Genomic DNA, 20,000 nt, shown 5'->3' on the forward strand with positions numbered 1-20,000 from the left:
TCTTCTCTTGATTTTCCTTGCTTAAAAGATCTCTTGCTTTTTGTCAAGGTAAGCGGAGAATATTTTGCAGTTATTAATGTTGATAAAAGCCATTAGTGTATGTTTGACTTGGCTAAAAAAAAAGGTTGATATTTAGATATAAATAGTGTATATAGGAATGTCACTAAAACATTTCAGCTGAAAGTAGTCAAAAACTGGTGGAGTTGGGGGTGTGGGTTGTCCTCACAATTAAGTGTAAAATCTTTGATGATTTTGATTAGTTATATACACATGCCAGTTTCTCCCTGAGACTAGTGATCCGTGAATCAGCCCTTCTCATTTATAAGCCATATTTAATCTGGTTCACTGATGATGTGAATTAAATCAACAAATAATTACTCGACTATTAAATTGTTTTCCTTTGCATACCACAACTCGGGTGTTTTATGAATAGCGGAGAAGAGTGTTTATTTTGTGAAGATTGCGTATGACAAACTCCAAACTGAGCTGCTGAAAGACTGAAGTAATATTTTTAGAACCATAGCCTAGGAATTCAAATCAACTCTGCTTCCTGTGATGGAAATGGTCACTATTTTTCTGTTTAAAATACAGTGATGTACATTATTGAGATGCCTACTGGTGGGTACTTAGGTACTTCCCCAACATTTTGGATCAAAGTGTGTCAAATGAATAAATTGGGGGTGGGGGCACTCTAGCCAGAGAATGAAAACTGTTGCTCATATAAACTGGAAATTCATTAAACCACTTGTTTTCTCTTCATTCAGATGCTGCAGATACGCTGAATCTTGAAAATACCAAGCTGAGATCGGAAAAGAAAATGCTAGAAAGTGACCTGCAGAAGACTTTGGTCAGGATTTTAATTGTAGTTTTACTGAAATTTCTGGAACATAAATGGTTACAGAACATTTTATCTGATTTTGGTTTATTCTGTTCATGAAGGAGTCTCTCAGCCTGAGTCAGCAGGCAGTTGAAGAGGTGGAGAATCTGAAGCTGCAGAACGCGAAGGCACTCATTCTGTAAGAATCTTGGAAAAACAATCATCAGAATATATCCATTTCATTAAAATCTGTCATGACGACCTTTTTCTGATTTATTTTTTTTTTTAATGACCTTCAGAAGCATGTCTGAAAATGTTATGGTGTGAATGTGTGGAGAACAATGGTGAAAGATTGTTATATTAGTTTTCACAGGCTAGCAGGACAATAAGCAGCTCCTCAATAAGAATGTGACCTACGGTGTTGCAGCTAGCTTTCCAAGAGGATAGAGTGCCAATGATTTGTCGCAGTCAATTTTTTGTGCATCTCGGGCAATTGTGCGTACATCACTATGGACAGATTATCATGCAAAATTAGCCTTATTGGGCAACTATGCAAGGTAGATTATTTTACAAAAGTCTGCAAATCTGAAACTTCTTAGTTCAGAGCAATTCCAGCGTTATGGATGTGACATTTGGACTCAAAATGGCAACAACTGACCTAGTTAATTTTTATTCCTTTCCAGTATTTTAAAGTTTGTTGTATATTTTTAAGACCTCTCATATTGGAGAAGTCATGGGGAAAAAAAGAATTCCCATAGTACATTTAGAACTCTAGAAAATGCCAAAAAAGACATGCGTTATGGATGTGACGGAAAAAATACCCCATTTCCAGGGTGACTACACATATTCATCAAACTCTGTGAAATTGCAAACATAATATCCAAATGCAGGCATGCATTTAATAAAGGAGTCTTAGCTGAAAATAAAAAAAAGCCTTTGTTTAAAATATTTTCTATTTCAAGCAGAATCTAGGAAGAAAAAATCAGCGTTATGGATGTGACATAATTCCGTTATGGATGTGACGCGTCTGAAATAGACATGGCATATGTTTAGAAAATCAGCAATTTAACCACCATAACCCTTTGAAAAACTCTCTAAATATCAGCTAAAACTATCAAAGTTCTTAAATAATATTTAGGATGGCTATTGTTTTGCTGTTTTGTGGATTTTAGCATACATTTCTGTGGCTTGTGGCAATAATATAGAATTGTACATGATCAAAGTTGATTTTAGCTTGGGTTTTACATTATAAGAAAGAAAGACTGACAGTGACATATTAGGTTGGTTACAAATTGGTTCAACTTATTCACATCTGTAAAATACAGGCCTAGGTGATATCTCTGGGAGTGGTTTTGATGTATTACATGTTGCTTTATTTTTGCCTGGTGAGGTTGACATTTACATGGAATTGCCCTTAACCAGTTTAATACAATGCTTCACAATAGTATTATTAATACTATGTAGAACTACACACACGTGTATGTGTGATATACAAAATGTACACACGCTTGCACGCACGCTGTCCTGTCTCTCTCTCTCACTGGCCACTTTATTAGAAACACCCACACACCTGCTGTTTTATGCAGTTATCTAATCAGCCAATCCTATGACAGAAGCACAATGCATAAAATCACACAGATACAAATCAAGAGTTTCAGTTAATGTTCACTTCAAACATCAAAATGGCAAAAATTATGATCTCTGCGAGTTTCACTGTGGCAGGGGTGTTGGTGCCAGGTGGACTGGTTAGAGTATCTCAGAAACTGCTGCTCTTCTGGGGTTTTCACACACAACAGTCTCCAGAGTTTAGACAGGATGGTGTGAAAAACAAAAAACATGGAATGAGTGACAGTTCTGTGGGTGGAAACGCCTTGTTGATAAGAGAGGTCGGGGAAAATGGCCAAATTGGTTTGAGCTGCTAGGAAGGATATAGTAACTCATCACTCTTTACAACTGTGGTGAGCAGAAAAGCATCTCAGCATGCAACAGCATGCACATTCACCGCTTCAGATGGGTTAAATGCAGAAGAGGAATTTTGCTGTGCTTGAGTTTACATGACAAAAACAAGGCTGCTTGTTGTTAATTTACCCACAAATGTATATATTTCACTTGAAGAGTGTTTAGCAAACCAGCTACTGGATTTGGCACACTATGACATCCTGAACTGTTTGGTACTTGGATTTCTAAATACACCAGAGATGCTAAAGGCAGACAAAAGTACAGATGCCTACTAATATTTTGAGGCAGGTTTCATGCTGGAATGTTATGGGAAATTCCAGATAAAGAAAAATACCTTAATGTGACAAAGGTAAGCTCAAATGTGGACTTGTAACAGTAACAAACAAGCCAGAGCCTAGAGTTTGCATATTTTATGGTGTTTAGCCGGGTCTACGTCAGTACATAACAAATATGCTGCTAGTTATTAGACATTTGGTCTAATAAAATGTATATTGCATCCAAAGCCCACATCCAGATATCTGCAGTTGCCCATGATGTCACGTAAAAACAACGACAGTGCTGTGGCCTTTTTGTTCTGTTCACTTTTAATGGCAGTTTAGTGGGTAGTGGCATGTCACTAAGTGTATCGGTCAATAAATTGAGTGTAGTGGGGCTGCTATGCTATGATGCTTTAAGGGGAAACCCTGTGTGTGTGTGTTTTATATATATATATATAAAAACACATTTTCTTGTGTGTTTACTTCCTAGAAAAAGCAGCCTTGAAAATCAGCTTCTGGCACTTGAAGGTCTGTGGTGTTTTGATGTTTGTCCCTGACGAGACCAATTAAGTGTGGATGATTTATCATGAGTTGAGAACCATTTTTATATGTTATTAACATATGTTCTTACAGACAAGAACATCAAGCAAAATCATACAATCCGAGAACTGAAGAGCAAAAACAATAGCCTTGAAAAAAGCATCACTTTAATAGAGGTGCCCATTTTTTTAAATTATTTCAGGGTTTCTTATTTTTTTTAATTTATTTTTGTTAAGATTAATTTTCATGGGAAACGTAACTGCCAATTGTAATAAATGCATTTTATTTTATTTTTTAACCTTTGCAGGAAAAACTTGCAACGTTAGAAAAAGAGTTTAACAAAGGTAACATTTTAAATCTCGGTTATATTTTGACATGCAAGTTATTCATGTGACTATGTAATAAATTGTTGTCATTACAGAGAAAACATGTTCTTCTACACAAACTGAGAATGAGCCAAAAGTTGACAAAGGTATTGCCAGACAAAACACACAATTTTGATCAAATGTGTTTGTACACTATACGTGTGTTTTTCTAGATTGGATGAAAATTTGTCTTTGTTACAACTCGTATATTATTAAATTATCACATTATGAATGATATTGTATATCATACAAAATACAAAAGCCTTCAATGAACGAATGATGTAAATACAAAAGCCTTCAAATCAGCCAGCTCATAAAGTTTGATCGAGTACATCAGTAATAATTGCACCTGTAAAACACAGCTTTGACTTCAGGTGAAAAGAGCATATTGTAGCAGAATGGAAACCTATGTTCATTCTGCAGCTTCATGCTCAGTGTAAACAGTATGTCCTATAGACCCTTTTCAGTCACGTGACCTTCGTAAACGCGACCGCCATTTTGGACATGTAGTGGACTTCGGCTCGAATCGGTTTGAATGCGAGGAAGGCGACAAACATAAAAGAAAAAGGAGCGAGATGCAGAAAACTGTATTTACTAGTTTACTGTAATTATGATCTGGCAGCTATTTACACCGGATCCAGTGTAAATAGCTGCCGGAGCCAACGTCCGAGCTTGCCGGAGTGCGCGCGCTCCGGAACCTCGGACGTTGGCTCCGGCAGCTATTTACACTGGATCCGGTGTAAATAGCTGCCAGATCATAATTACAGTAAACTAGAATGGAATGTTAACAGCAATGTAATGCCTTTTCTGGCTAATTTTATTCGTCTTACCTCCAACAAAGTGGTCACTACACAAGCGTTGGTATGCCGCTGTCCATCTTCTCCATCGGTCAGCATCTACCGGGATCCGATAAAATGATAACCCTTGCCTTGTTTGTTGATGGTTACTACATCCAGGTGCACAGCAATATAGTGGCATGATGGAAGTCTTGCTGAAAATAAACACTTTCTTTGCTGCCGTTCCTCAATGTTGGCTGTGGTAAACTACTGGTAGTACATGTCCAAAATGGCGGCCGCGTTTGTCGTGACGTCACGTGAAAAGGGTCCATGAGTCTTTCTACTGTAAATGCACATGGTACATTGGTACAGACAACAAACCAAAGTGCAGATTTTTTTCAAAAATACAATTTGGGATTATCTTATTTTCCTAAATTCTAGAAAATACTATCATTTATAGTTTCTTAACTTGTAAAGCATAGCATTTATTCACAGGCATAATCAGGTATAATGTGGGCTGCAAGAGCTGTCCCCCACCCCCCCAATGTTTGTGGGTTTTTGTTTTTTAAGTGAATTTCCCACAGTTCTATGATATTTATACTGTGTGTGAAATTCAGGTGTTAATTTTGTTCCCTAGTACCAAGTTACCTGACAAATTAGCTATTTATTGCTTTATATACTAAGCTAAAGTTACCTATTTGGGTATCTACTTGCTTACTATCTGGGGGGGAATCCTTGTATGTCCTGCTTTCTCTGCTTTTTAGCCATTATTTCCTCCACTGACCAACCTGTCTGATTACCATCACACAGGGCTGTGAAAAATCCACGGATCCGCGGAATTCCGCGAATTTGGCCGCCAAAAATATCATTTTAGTAAATCATCTAATTTTGCAATAAAAATTTGGGGGGAGGTTTCTTTTGCGACAATGACGGACCGGTTTACGGCATTTGCGCCATGCTTACAAACCATGGCACGAATCTTGTGCTCTTTAAACACGCTTTCGATATCAACGGTTTTGAAAAGGAGAATTTCGCGGTATGTCCGTGTCACGGAGGGACATCGTTCAGAGGGAGGACGGGAAGGCCGACGATGTCAAAAACATTTGACAAGGAAAACGGCATCAAAAATCCATGGAATTGGCGATGGCTGGAGTTTAAAGTCGGTAGTGAATGACCACATACGGAAGATAAAAGAACCGGGGAAACCTTACTGCATCTTGTGCCATCAGGATGTGAAGTATGGTTCTGGTGGAAGAACGCGTTTGGTTGACCAGTTCACAGTGTTCATAACATGAGAGCACATTTTAACATTTTCTGTTGTGTATTGTGGGGGAAAATTGGTATTTTCTCATTTTTGGGGCAGCAACCCCCCACTATAAAAATAACGCAGAATGTGTGGACATTATTTAATCCATACTTTCAGTTTGACTATTTTTCCCCCCTTTGTCATTTTCAGCTAAAGTCTGGACCCTCCTCCAGGAAGTCTGGCATTGTGTGGACCCTCCATCCAAAACACCAGAAAATTTAGACTTGTATGGTAATTACATTTAAGAACCATTCACTATTATGCTGGTTCAAATCATTGCTTCAAAACTAACATTTTTATAACCATCCACAGACGATCAGCACTTAGTGTTCAGATCTTCACGATCTCCTCCTTGTCCACTTCCTATCAGTCCATTTAGAAATCCAATGCCTCAGTCAACTGTCTCAACTCCAAAAGGACACAGTATGTCTACAGAAAAAAGTAAATCTGAATCTTCATTAGTAGAAGCAAGCAGTCCAAGTCAAGTTCAGAAAAAAAGAAAAATGGGCAAGAAGAAGAAAAGAAGCCTGGGGTCTGAGGATCTGGATGAAAGCTCTGCAAAGACTCATGAAGTTGGTGATTTATCACTTAATAAAGATGGTCCTGTTGATTATGTATTAGAGGAAGAAAGCTGCAATAAAACCCCTGATATATGGGAAATTCTCAGCCTCTCTTGGCCTTTGCCAGCACCTTTATCTCCACTGCCTCCTGATGAGTTGGTAATTATTTATGGAAATTGCTGCCGATATTTGTTTCAATCTGTCATTTAGCATGTAGTAAGTCTGACTACTTTTGCAGTAGCAATGTGTCATTTGATTAAAAAAATACTTTATATACATTTGTTGCATCAAAAAAATGAAGTGTTTAAATGCTTCATTTATTTAATCAAATGACACATTGCACTTTTTAATGTTTTAAAGTTAGATTTAATGTTGTAGGATGTTTGAAAGACAAGTCAGTCATCTCATTTTCTCTCTTGAAGTTGACAAAATTGTAGCTTGCAGAAAGCATAAGCATCTCTTTCCTGAGAATTTTCCTTTTCTATGAACATTTACAGCTCCCTCCATAAATGTTTCCGAACAAAAAAAAAAAAAACTTGTCTAAATTTTTTTTCCTAGTTATAATCTCTTTATTAGTCCTAGATTATGTGGAGCATCCTTCATACAAGTCCCTGGTTATGAGCTGTTATAGAAACATGACACATTACAATGCAACATTTAAAGAGGTTGGCTAACCCTTCCTAGAATAAAGTTAATTATTTTTATTTTGGGCGGCACGGTGGTGTAGTGGTTAGCGCTGTCGCCTCACAGCAAGAAGGTCCTGGGTTCGAGCCCCGGGGCCGGCGAGGGCCTTTCTGTGTGGAGTTTGCATGTTCTCCCCGTGTCCGCGTGGGTTTCCTCCGGGTGCTCCGGTTTCCCCCACAGTCCAAAGACATGCAGGTTAGGTTAACTGGTGACTCTAAATTGACCGTAGGTGTGAATGTGAGTGTGAATGGTTGTCTGTGTCTATGTGTCAGCCCTGTGATGACCTGGCGACTTGTCCAGGGTGTACCCTGCCTTTCGCCCGTAGTCAGCTGGGATAGGCTCCAGCTTGCCTGCGACCCTGTAGAAGGATAAAGCGGCTAGAGATGAGATGAGATTTTTATTTTGAAAGTATGTGAATCCTAGCTAGCTTTCTGTACAGCAAATTCACTGTCTGTGAGCCTTCTGAGCTCCATCTTGAAATATTTCTTCTTCATCTGTGTGTCATACATGGAAGCTTTGTATAGAACATGTCTGATGTACAGTATTCTTTCCTTTGTGGCTGCCCACAAGATGGCCAAAGATGGTTCTGGTACATTTACAACAGAATTAACCATATGAAAACTGAACGAATCAGTCAAAAGAATTTAAAATATAACAACTGCTTTGACAAAATATCTTCAATTTCATGTTACAATTTATGATCTGTGGTTTAGGATGTTGCTGGAATTTTTTTTTAAAGTGTAATATTCATGGATGCAAAAATGGTGACTTGCTACTTGGCACAGAGGCTTCTTGGAGGGGTTAGCCTGGCCCTTTTAATGTAAGCCAATCACTCATGTTAGCCTACTACTGTTCAAGCTATGTTGGTGTGTGATTATATAAAATATTTTTAAGTACACCCTTTGACCATCAGATTCAAGAATTTAGCTGTGCTGTGGTATAAAAAATTTTCTTATTAGTTTTTGATGACTGGTGAAAATGACTTCTTTTGGACCCTCTTGTATAATTGCACTGTTGACTTGTAAACCTTCATAGTTGCATTTCAGAATTTGGATTATATGCTGTGTGTTTCAGGCTGTGATGGAGGTTGACTCAAGTCTGAAAGAGAGTTCAATTTCAAAAGCTGAAGATGGCCAAAAATCACAGTCTGCAGAGCCAAATCCTTTAGAAGATAGTGTTGCAGTTTCATCCGTTTGTTTATCTCCAGGAAACCAACTGAGTATGGAGACATCATTCACTCCTGATACTGATAAAAAAAGCCTTCATAGAATTTTAGCAGAGAGCCAAGAAATGCAAGTAGAAAAGATGTGCAAGATCTCTGAAGATTCACCTTGTACAGTTGCAAAAGCAAGTTTGCAGAATGAATCTGATGGGGTGCATGTTGGCCTAAACCAGACCACAATAATCACAGCAGAATCACAGCTGAGCACCAGGGAAGAATGTACAACTCAGGTCAACAGTAAACTGCAGTGTAATGCTGGCCATGAAGTACCTAAAGCAAATTATAATAATGGAGTCAGGCAAGGTTCAGAGCCTGTGCAGCAGGTTATACTCCCAGAGGAGTGCCCAAATAAAGAAGATAAATCTGTCCTGCAACGATCTGAAGTTAAAGCAAATATGCCTTTCCAGATTTCTCCAACTCCACAAACATGCTCTAAAATGGAGCCAGAAAGAACAGTAGTGGAAATCCAGAAAGTCTTGACTCCTGTTGTCACAACTACAGATTTAAGGACAACTGAAGATCAAAACAGCTATGATGGAAAAGACAATGAATCTTCCTGTACCAAGATTAATGGTGTTACTTCTGGAGAGTCCTCAGACGAGGAGTTCTTAGGTCTGAAGAGAAAAGTCAGAGGGATTTGCTCAAGAACAGGGAATTTGAACAGTATTACTTCAAGCAAACCACTATCAAATGAAAAGCAAGTATCTGTAGATCAAATTCAGGGAACACACTGTGAAACCAAAGAAGAGCATTTTCAACAAGAGAATAAGAAAGATCATGAATGTTTAAAAGACAGCAGCATGACGATGAATATTGTCAAACCCATAATTCTGGAAGACAGTGCAGGGGTAGATGTTGAGCAAGAAACAGAATTAACAAAGAAGGAAAAACATGAATTGGAGAACTATCCCAACAACTCTGTTCCAGTTTTTGATGCACATAATCAGCAGATTGCCTCCAGCAATGCACTTACCTCAAATCAATCACCAGAATCAATTGGGAAGGTTCTTATAGAGATGGGTCCTCCGCTACCTCCAGTTGTTTTACCATTGACCGCAACTCCTCCAAAACTTAGGAAGCCCCTTACTCCAAATAGGCCCAGCATCCAGTTGCCTATGTGGTCATCAACAGAGAGGTCATTTTCTTTCAAGCAGCAGTCAACAGTACCTTCTCCAGATCCTGGCCTTCAAGAAGAAGTAAAGACATCGCTTTCTATGACCACCCCTTCACCATCACATGAAGTTCCGTCTTCCCCTTTGCAGTTTGGATCAGCAACTCCCAAGCATGCACTTCCTGTCCCAGGAAGACTACCCTTGTCTGCGTTAAACTCCTCATCCCCTTGTGCCTCACAGGAAAACTCCATGCAAATGCTGGATACCATGTATCCAGAGCTTTCAGCCCAAGCAAGGACTCTCAACATTCTAAGGGGTAATGTTAACCTTGGAAGGGCTGCAAATGAGAGTGGGACATCCCCACCCGTCAATCCAATTTCAGGGAATAAATCTATTAACTCCTCATCCACAGCTTTCACAAAGACAGACCAGAAGGCAAAAAGAATCCGTGCAAATGTGTTACTACCCAAAAGTGCCAAAAGGCTTCGACTTGATACCTGTTCACCTGATCCTTCAACTCTTATCCCTCCAGTGCAGCAAATTAGTGATGATAACCCAAGTAATGGTGTAGCATCACCAAAATACTATCCAGCAAATGGTTCATCAAGCAACAATAAAATGGCAAGTAAAGAAGGCAAAACTGTGGATGATTCAAATGATAGACAGTCCCTCATCCTCAGTGCATTAGCAAAACTTCAAAATTCGTATTTTGATGTGTTGCCCATAATCAAGAGTCATGTGTTTCTTGGAAGAATATCAGATGTTCCTGTCCTAAGAGATGAAGAAAAATACGTCATTTCTGATTTTTGTTTAAACCAGGTAAATTATTGTTTTTGTTTGTTTGTATTTTATTTATTTATTATTTTTAAATTTAGTGTGCATGTGCGTAATTCAAATTCAGGAGTTGAATTCTATTGAAATTCAATAGTTTTAATGGGGATCAGTGTTTTTGACCTAGATCTTGGTGCTGAGCTAAAATGACTGTTCAGTGCAGGATCCATATTGAACAACTTCACCTTTTAGTTGCACTTGAGTTGAATGATGTGCTTGAACCTGCTCACATGATCCAACATAAGAAGTCAGTAATGAAAATTTTTGTACTTGAAGAAAAAAAAAAAGTTAAATGTGGAAGTGAAGGCAATATTTGTCTCCAGAATCCCTTTTCTAGCTGTGGATTGAAGTTTCTCAGGTGCAAAAGCATTTTTTGTAAGAAATTTAGTCCCGGGTTTGGTTTAAAAATGCCTAGTAGTTCCCCCAAGCCTAGTCTACAATCCAGTATTAATTTCTTGATGCCAGATTCCTAATTCTCTCCCATTTCGATTAGTCTTCCGCAGAGGGGCTCATGTTGGCCATTTTGTCCAAGATCAAGGCAGAGAGAGCTGTTATGAAACAGGAACTACTGCAGTCTCACTGTAGGGTTTATGTAGGCTTGTGTCGATGGAGAGGAGACTGTCAGAAAGCACATTCCTTTGCCTACAGTCTTCTAAAAGAAGGTGAGGTTGCATTGACTTATTTTATTTGACCCAGGAGCATGTGCATTTTAGATGTTTTAGTATTTTTTGTGTGTGTTTTTGTAGTTCTGTGGCATTGTTTTCTTACTTTGCAGACTTTCCTGATGCCCCAAAGCTGATTTTGTTCTTGGTGACAACCTGGCCAACTGCTCTATCCTACCATAGCCCTTTGTGCCGAGCCATTAACATAGTGAGCAAACTGAAAGCAGAGGGAGAGATATTAGACTACCTCAGCAAATATCTGCACTGGGATGAGGTAAACAGCTATCTCACTGATAATTCTTGAGGTTCTTCTCCATTCCTTTGTTTCTGACTGACAGGCCAGTCCTGTGGCAAATCGCAGCCATGCCAATATTTGGCATAACCGCACTCTTGCTTGTGATATTGCTTTTAGACAGCAGTTTTATAAGGGGTGTTTAACAATCAGGGTATACTTTTTTGGGTCTGCAGTAGTCCAAAAAACAAACCTCAGATTTTTGTGTTTCTCTGCTCCCAAAAATGACCTTTTGAGCTGGAAATTAACTGCGCAGAATTTCAGAGCTACAAGACAAGACGTATACTGGGCATGTTACTGGTGGTGAGAAGGTGACATATCTTCTTCTTCGGCAGTCCATCGAGGTCGATGATGACTGTTATACTGAGAGGTTTTTATGGCCTGCAAGCCCTCGAGTGGGCTGCAAGGCCAGCACGTGAACGGCAGAGTCGTCCACAGAAGTTGCATGTGTGTCCCATTGCAGTGGGGTTGTGTTGTCTGTCATGCGCTCTTTGGTAGTCCTGCTGACGCTTTTCTTCTATGCTTTTGATTGATCTCCTCACCGATGTTCTCCACTTTCTTCTGTCGGAGGCAGCTTGCTCCCAGGTGTCAGGGTTGATATCAGCATTCTTCATATGTCCCTTGTACATCCTTGAAGCGGACCTTCTGTCCTCCATGCTTCCTCCTTCCTTCGGAGAGCTCTTCATAGAAGATAGCTTTAGGGAGTCTGGAGTCTGGCATGCGTCGTACATGCCCAGCCCAACGAAGCTGTGATGCTGTAATGAGTACCTCAACACTAGAAGTCTGGGCTCTCCTCAACACTTCAACGTTGGGTACTCTATCTTGCCAGTGTATTCCCAGGATTTGACGCAAGTGCTGCAGTTGTGTTCTGATGAGTTTCTTGACATGCCTTCAGTAGAGGATCATGTGGAATACAGAATGGCTGGCAGGATGGCTGCATTGTATACCTTTATTTTGGTCGTCCTTTTGATGTCATGTCTTGACCATAGGTATAGTGAGCCAAAAGCTTTGCATGCAGCTTGAATCCGTCTGTCCACTTCCAGGTCTGAGGAGTTAGTGTTGGTGACTGCACTGACAAGATATACAAAATTCTCTGTTTTGGTTAATATCTTCCCATTCACAAGAGCATCTGGGCATGGTGATGGTTGTTCTATGGGAGGTTGGTAAAGAAGTTCTGTTTTGGACACATTGATTGTCAGGCCAAACAAAGTGGAAGTGGTGGCAAAGCGATCCACAATCTCTTGGATTTCTTCAGCATTGATTGACACCAGGACAGAGTCGTCAGCATAAAGTAGCTCTCTCTCACACATTTCTCTTGTCTTGGTAGAGGACTTTAGTCGAGCAAGATTAAAAAGCTTGCCATCAGACCTTGTCCGTATATAGACACCTTTGCTGAGGTTGGTTCCCACTGTTTCTAGGACTGCTGCCAAGTAAAGAGTAAAAAGTGTTGGGGCTAGCACGCACCCTTGCTTGACGCCATGGTTGATAGTAAATGCATCGCTGATGTCACCGCCGATTGGAGACTTTGCCTGACATGCCTTCATGGAAGTCTTTGATGATTCTCATAATCTTGTCTGGACAGCCATACAGTTCCAGGACCTTCCAGAGCGTCTCTGTATCCACGGTATCAAACGCCTTAGAGAAATCTACAAAGACGACATACAGGGCTTGTTGCTGTTCAATGGCTTTTTCCTGGAGCTGACGAAGGGTGAAGATCATATCTATAGTTGACTGGCCAGCTCTAAATCCACACTGGCTCTCTGGTAGTACCTCCTCTGAGACCTTCTTGATGCGATTTAGGATGATTTTGGCCAGGATCTTGCCAGCTATAGACAGTAAGGAGATGCCACGGTGGTTTCCACAGTCGCTGCGTAGGCCTTTTTTCTTGTAGATGGTAACTATGACCGCATCCTTGAAGTCTTGTGGCACACAAGCATTTGCCCAGCATGCATTGTATAAGTGTAGTAGCTCTCTTTTCAGGTTGTGACCCCCTGTCTTCCAGAGTTCTGCTGGGATCCCATCTTGTCCAGGTGCTTTGCCACATCTCGTGGTTTTCAATGCCTTTTCCAGCTCATGCTCAGTGATGGGTGCTGAGAGTTCATCTTGAGTTTCTCTAGGCTGTACCATGTTACAGGCTTGTGGATCTGCAGAGCTTTGCTGGTTGAGGAGGTTACAGAAGTGCTCCTTCCATGTTGATCTAATGTCTTCTGTGTTGGTAAGAAGTCAGTCTCATCAGCATTTCTCACTGGTGCTATTGTATTGCTTTTTGGTCCGTAAATGCATCAATCCATAGAACAGACCATGCAAGTCAGCCATCTCCTGCAGTTCTTCTGCTTTCTTGCACCACCATTTGTCCTTCATGACTCTAATTTCTCTCTGCACTTTGGCCTTGATGTTTTTAAGGGCTGCCTCTGGGGATGCCGAGTTCTTCTGAAGGTGTGTGTTGTAAGCCCTCTGCTTTTCAGCTAGCAAACACTGGATAGCCTCTTTGTTTTCTTGAAACCAGTCTGGCGATCTCCTTTTCAAATGGCCGAGCATTTCTTCTGCTGTAGAATAAGCAGTTTGCTTCAGCCGTTTCCATAGCTCTTCAATATCATCACTGTTTACTTCATTGGCATTTAAAGCAGCTGTGAGGGCAGAGGCGAAATTCTCCTGCTGTTCAATGCTCGAGTTTGCTCACATCCAATTTCTTAGCTGGGGCATTTGCTGGTTTCTTGTGCCTTGGCAGCACAACCTTCATTCTGAGCTGTGAGCGTACCATGTAGTGATCAGTAGAGCATTCTGCACCTCTCATGGCTTTGGTGGATAGGACTTCTGGCATGCTGACCTTACGGGTAATAACGAAGTCAAGCAGGTGGGGGTGTTTGGATCGTGGGTGCTTCCATGTGAAGTAGTTCTTTTCTGGCTGGTAGAAGAAAGTGTTGGTGACACTAAGCTCTCTGAGTACAGAAATTCAGTAGTAATTCACCATTGGAGTTCCTCTTTCCCTTTCCAAATTTTCCCAAAGTGCCTTCATAGGTAGTATAGTCATTTCCCACTCTAGCATTGAAGTCCCCTAGTATCAGGAGCTTGTCTGTGTTAGGCGCATGGTCAACCACGTCAGCCAAAGATTGATAGAAGGCTTCTTTATCTTCATTGGAGTACATCATGGTTGGCGCATAAACACAGATAATGGTCAGGAAACGTTTCTTGGATATTGGCATGCGTAGAATCATGATTCTCTCTGATGCTCCGGTTGGTAATGATGGCAATTTCTTAGCGATTGTGTTGGAGATTGCAAATGCAACACCAGTTTCTCTCCTCTCATCTGTTCTCCCACTCCAGAAGGTGTACTTCTCTTCTTGAAGTTGGCCTTGCCCTTGTAGTCTGGTCTCTTGCAGTGCAGCTATGTCAATGCCATAGCGATCTAATTCCTTTGCAACCAGGGCTGTGCGTCTCTCGGGTCGGGTGTCATTGTCCAGCATTGTTCGGATGTTCCAAGTAGTGACGGTCAGTTTCATCTTTTTACATTTCATACCGCTGCAGTGAAGACCCACTGGTCGTGGTAAACCAGCCAGGTAGTTCTGGGCGAGCATTCTCTACCCCACCTTTTCTAGGGGCTTCCCCTTCCAGGGCAGGCTGTGCTCTCTCTAAATCGGGCAGCCTGGACACTCACACTGCTGCCTCAGCCGAATGTCGTCCAGATCTTCAGTTGAGCTGCGACCCTCAAATGTGAGCCGCCTACGTGCAGGAATCTTGCTAGCGGCTTCCAGCTTCTCAGGCCTGCCGCCATCGCATTCATCCTGTCGCCGCAGGACTCTCTCCTCTCCTTGCATAACGCCTTGCACAGTGAGTAAGACAGGCGGTGTCGTGCACCCATCGAACTGTCTCTCTGGACCTCCAAGTCAGGCACCAGGTGGTGCACAGGTGTGCCACAGACCTGGCAGACGTGGAGGTTGCCCCGCAGTGACAACTAACTTGTCTGGTGATGCCATCTGTTGAACATGTATTGTTCCTCCACATGCCATCTGGTGATATGCCATTGACCTATAGAGGTTCCTCTGCCACAGAGCACCAAGGACACCCTGCTGCCAGTGGCCCTGTGAACCGTAACCCTGTCGAGGGAGGCTACGGGTGTACTAACACTTGCCCAAGGTGTCCACCCAGGCTAGTGGAGGGAAGGAGGCGCCCTTACATCTCCCTTCTAGACTGGCTCCAAGCTGAGTCTAGTCTAGCCACTGCCCCAACATATAGTGTTTCTAAAACTGACCCACTTTCTTATAGTCTACAAGAGGATGGTGTACAAAGTGGAAAAACTGCTGAAATGTATTTGGCGGGGGAGGATTTTGACAGACAAAACATAGTCGGAGGCACTTAGTTTACAAAAATAAAGTTATTTTCCACGTAAATATATTTCTATTGCAAAAGAAAGTACTGTATATGTCCCAAAGTAAAACCTAGTTAGTGCAAAAAAATTAATTCTGAATTTAGCCAGTAAAACCCAAATTTAAAAATTAAAGTAGAATTAAATGAAATGACCACAAGGTCAAAATTGAGCCTGCATTTGACTCTTAAAAACATAAGAACTTCTAAGAGACATTACTGCTGTTGGTAGGGCTGATGTGTCCCTGTAAAATAAGGTATAAGAAGCTCAAGCGCACACATGTATAATACATACACAGGGTTAGTCAAAATTATGTTACCACTTAAATGGTAGAAACCATTTATTCACAAAACGTACATCATATGTGCAAGAAGATTTACAGGACGGTCTCAACCTGTTCGCCATCATGTTCAACACACACAAACCAGCAAGCAACAGTACCATTGAAAGCCCAGACACATTTTGCGGGGATTAGATGATACCACAGTCATTCCGTATTTGAGGTCATTGATATCGTGAACTTTCTTGTTATTCACCATACCCCATAACCAGAAATCACAGGGCGTCAAATCAGGGGAGTGTGGAGGCCATGGCAATGGTCCACCGCGACCTGTCCATCGACCTGGAAGTGTGTGGTCGAGATGAGCATGAACAGTACAGCCAAAATGTGGTTGTGCGCCATCCTGTAGAAAATACCCTGCCAATTGGATTTGTAGTGGAAGTTCATCAGTGCTTACTGCTGCACCATATGTAAGTAGATGTCTGCCGTCACTGTTGGGGTATCAAAAAAGTAGGGCCCAATTATGCTAGCAGCAGTCACGGTGCACCACACATTCAGGAGAAAAATAATCCATTAGTGTTAACATAATTTTGATGAACCGTGTGTGTGTGTATATATACAGGTCCTTCTCAAAAAATTATCATATTGTGATAAAGTTCATTATTTTCCATAATGTAATGATAAAAATTAAACTTTCATATATTTTAGATTCATTGCACACCAACTGAAATATTTCAGGTCTTTTATTGTTTTAATACTGATTATTTTGGCATACAGCTCATGAAAACCCAAAATTCCTATCTCAAAAAATTAGCATATCATGAAAAGGTACTCTAAACGAGCTATTAACCTAATCATCTGAATCAACGACTTAACTCTAAACACCTGCAAAAGATTCCTGAGGCTTTTAAAAACTCCCAGTCTGGTTCATTACTCAAAACCGCAATCATGGGTAAGACTGCCGACCTGACTGCTGTCCAGAAGGTCATCATTGACACCCTCAAGCAAGAGGGTAAGACACAGAAAGAAATCTCTGAGCGAATAGGCTGTTCCCAGAGTGCTGTATCAAGGCACCTCAGTGGGACGTCTGTGGGAAGGAAAAAGTGTGGCAGAAAACGCTGCACAACCAGAAGAGGTGACCGGACCCTGAGGAAGATTGTGGAGAATGGCCAATTCCAGACCTTGGGGGACCTGTGGAAGCAGTGGACTGAGTCTGGAGTAGAAACATCCAGAGCCACCGTGCACAGGCGTGTGCAGGAAATGGGCTACAGAGAAGCAGCACTGGACTGTTGCTCAGTGGTCCAAAGTACTTTTTTTGGATGAAAGCAAATTTTGCATGTCATTCGGAAATCAAGGTGCCAGAGTCTGGAGGAAGACTGGGGAGAAGGAAATGCCAAAATGCCTGAAGTCCAATGTCAAGTACCCACAGTCAGTGATGGTCTGGGGTGCCATGTCAGCTGCTGGTGTTGGTCCACTGTGTTTTATCAAAGGCAGGGTCAATGCAGCTAGCTATCAGGAGATTTTGGAGCACTTCATGCTTCCATCTGCTGAAAAGCTTTATGGAGATGAAGATTTCATTTTTCAGCACGACCTGGCACCTGCTCACAGTGCCAAAACCACTGGTAAATGGTTTACTGACCATGGTATTACTGTGCTCAATTGGCCTGCCAACTCTCCTGACCTCAACCCCATAGAGAATCTGTGGGGTATTGTGAAGAGGAAGTTGAGAGACACCAGACCCAACACTGTGGATGAGCTTAAGGCCGCTATCGAAGCATCCTGGGCCTCCATAACACCTCAGCAGTGCCACAGGCTGATCGCCTCCATGCCACGTCGCATTGAAGCAGTCATTTCTGCCAAAGGATTCCCGACCAAGTATTGAGTGCATAACTGAACATAATTATTTGAAGGTTGACTTTTTTTGTATTAAAAACACTTTTTTTATTGGTCAGATGAAATATGCTAATTTTTTGAGATAGGGATTTTTGGTTTTCCTTTACTTTTTTGCCAAAATCATCAATATTAAAACAATAAAAGGCTTGAACTACTTCAGTTGTGTGTAATGAATCTAAAATATATTAGTCTAATGTTTGAGTACATTACAGAAAATAATGAACTTTATCACAATATGCTAATTTTTTGAGAAGGACCTGTGTGTGTGTGTGTGTGTGTGTGTGTGTGTGTGTGTGTGTGTGTGTGTATATACTAGTGCATCTCAAAAAATTAGAATATTGTGAAAAAGTTCAATATTTTCCATCAGTTATTTAAGAAAGTGAAAATGTTGTATAGACTCATTACACATAAACTAAAATGTTTCAAGCATTTTTCTATTTTAATTTTAATCAGTATGGCATACAGTACAAAAAAAAACCATCTCAAAATATTAGAATATTTCATTTCGAGTTTGAGTAAAACAGTATGAACACAGTGTATCTCTTGGTCTAGTTCAGTACACACAACCACAATCATGGGGAAGACTGCTGACTTGACTGTTGTCCAGAAGATGATCACTGATGCCCTCCACAAGGAGGGTAAGCCACAAAAGGTCATTGCTGAAAAGGGTGGCTGGAAAAGGTGCACAAGCAACAGGGATGGCCGCAGTCTTGAGAGGATTGTCAAGAAAAGTTGATTCAATAACTTGGGAGAGCTTCACAAGGGGTGGACTGAGGCTGGTGTCAGTGTATCAAGACCCATCACGAACAGACATCTTCAAGAAAGGGGATACAACTTTCGCATTCCTAATATCAAGCTACTCCTGAGCCAGAGACAATGTCAGAAGTGTCTTATCTGGGCTAAGGAGAGAAAGAAATGGACTGTTGCTCAGTGGTCCAAAGTCCTCTTTTCAGATGAAAGTACATTTTGCATTTAATTTGGAAATCACGGTTCTAGAGTCTGGAGGAAGAGTGGAGAGGCACAGAATCCAAGGTGTTTGAAGCCCAGTGTGAAGTTTCCACAGTCTGTGATGATTTGGGGTGCCATGTCATCTGCTGGTGTTGGTCCACTGTATTTTATCAAGTCCAAAGTCAGCACAGCCATCTACCAGGAGATACCACAGTGCCAAAACTACTACCAAATGGTTTGCTGACCATGATATTACTGTGCTTGATTGGCCAGCCAACTTGCCTGACCTGAACCCCATAGAGAATCTATGGGGGTATTGCCAAGAGGAAGATGAGAAACACCCAACCCAAAAATACAGATACGCTGAAGGCCACTATCAAAGCAACCTGGGCTTCAATAACACCTCAGCAGTGCCACAGACTGATCACCTCCATGCCACACCGCATTGATACAGTAATTCATGGTAAAGGAGCCCCAACCAAGTATTGAGTGTATAAATGAATATACGTTTCAGACGATGGACATTTCTGTATTGTAAATCCTTTTTTTGATTGATCTTAGGGAATATTCTAATAATTTGAGATACTGGATTTCTGATTTTCATGAGCTATAAGCCGTAATCATCAAAATTAAAACAAAGGCTTTAAATATTTCACTTTACATGTAATGAATATAGAATATATGAAAGTTTACCTTTTTGAATTAAATTATGAAAAAAAGGAACTTTTTCATGGTATTCTAATTTTTTGAGATGCACTTGTGTGTGTGTGTGTTTGTGTACACACAAAAAAGTGTGTATATTGTGTGTGTGTGTGTGTGTGTATACATACATACATACATACATGAATGTGTATATGTATGTATGTGTGTATACATACATGCATGAATGTGTGTATATATTGTGTGTATATATATTCTAATTTTTTGAGATGCATTAGTACACACACACACATATGTGTGTGTGTGTATATATATATATATATATATATATATATATATATATATATATAATATATATACACACGCGCACACACATTTTATATATATATATATATATATATATATATATATATATATATATATATATATACACACACACACACACAGATACATACATACAAAAAACCCCGATT

At 40.7% G+C, this 20,000-nt stretch overlaps 1 protein-coding gene across 2 annotated transcripts in view; it reads left to right on the forward strand.

Moving 5' to 3' along the window:
• The window catches only part of ice1 (KIAA0947-like (H. sapiens)), a 140,208-nt gene that overhangs the window by 101,859 nt on the left and 18,349 nt on the right, over positions 1 to 20,000 (forward strand). For both annotated transcript variants that reach the window (XM_060921430.1, XM_060921431.1), the window contains 11 exons: positions 765 to 847; positions 940 to 1,016; positions 3,524 to 3,561; positions 3,667 to 3,749; positions 3,881 to 3,917; positions 3,995 to 4,045; positions 6,171 to 6,251; positions 6,333 to 6,739; positions 8,339 to 10,417; positions 10,923 to 11,091; positions 11,205 to 11,365. In XM_060921430.1, coding sequence (XP_060777413.1) covers positions 765 to 847; positions 940 to 1,016; positions 3,524 to 3,561; positions 3,667 to 3,749; positions 3,881 to 3,917; positions 3,995 to 4,045; positions 6,171 to 6,251; positions 6,333 to 6,739; positions 8,339 to 10,417; positions 10,923 to 11,091; positions 11,205 to 11,365 — 3,266 coding nt within the window. The remainder of the gene's footprint in view (positions 1 to 764; positions 848 to 939; positions 1,017 to 3,523; positions 3,562 to 3,666; positions 3,750 to 3,880; positions 3,918 to 3,994; positions 4,046 to 6,170; positions 6,252 to 6,332; positions 6,740 to 8,338; positions 10,418 to 10,922; positions 11,092 to 11,204; positions 11,366 to 20,000) is intronic.

The sequence above is a fragment of the Neoarius graeffei genome, chromosome 5 (assembly GCF_027579695.1).
Source record: "Neoarius graeffei isolate fNeoGra1 chromosome 5, fNeoGra1.pri, whole genome shotgun sequence".
NCBI classification, from domain to species: Eukaryota; Metazoa; Chordata; class Actinopteri; order Siluriformes; family Ariidae; genus Neoarius; species Neoarius graeffei.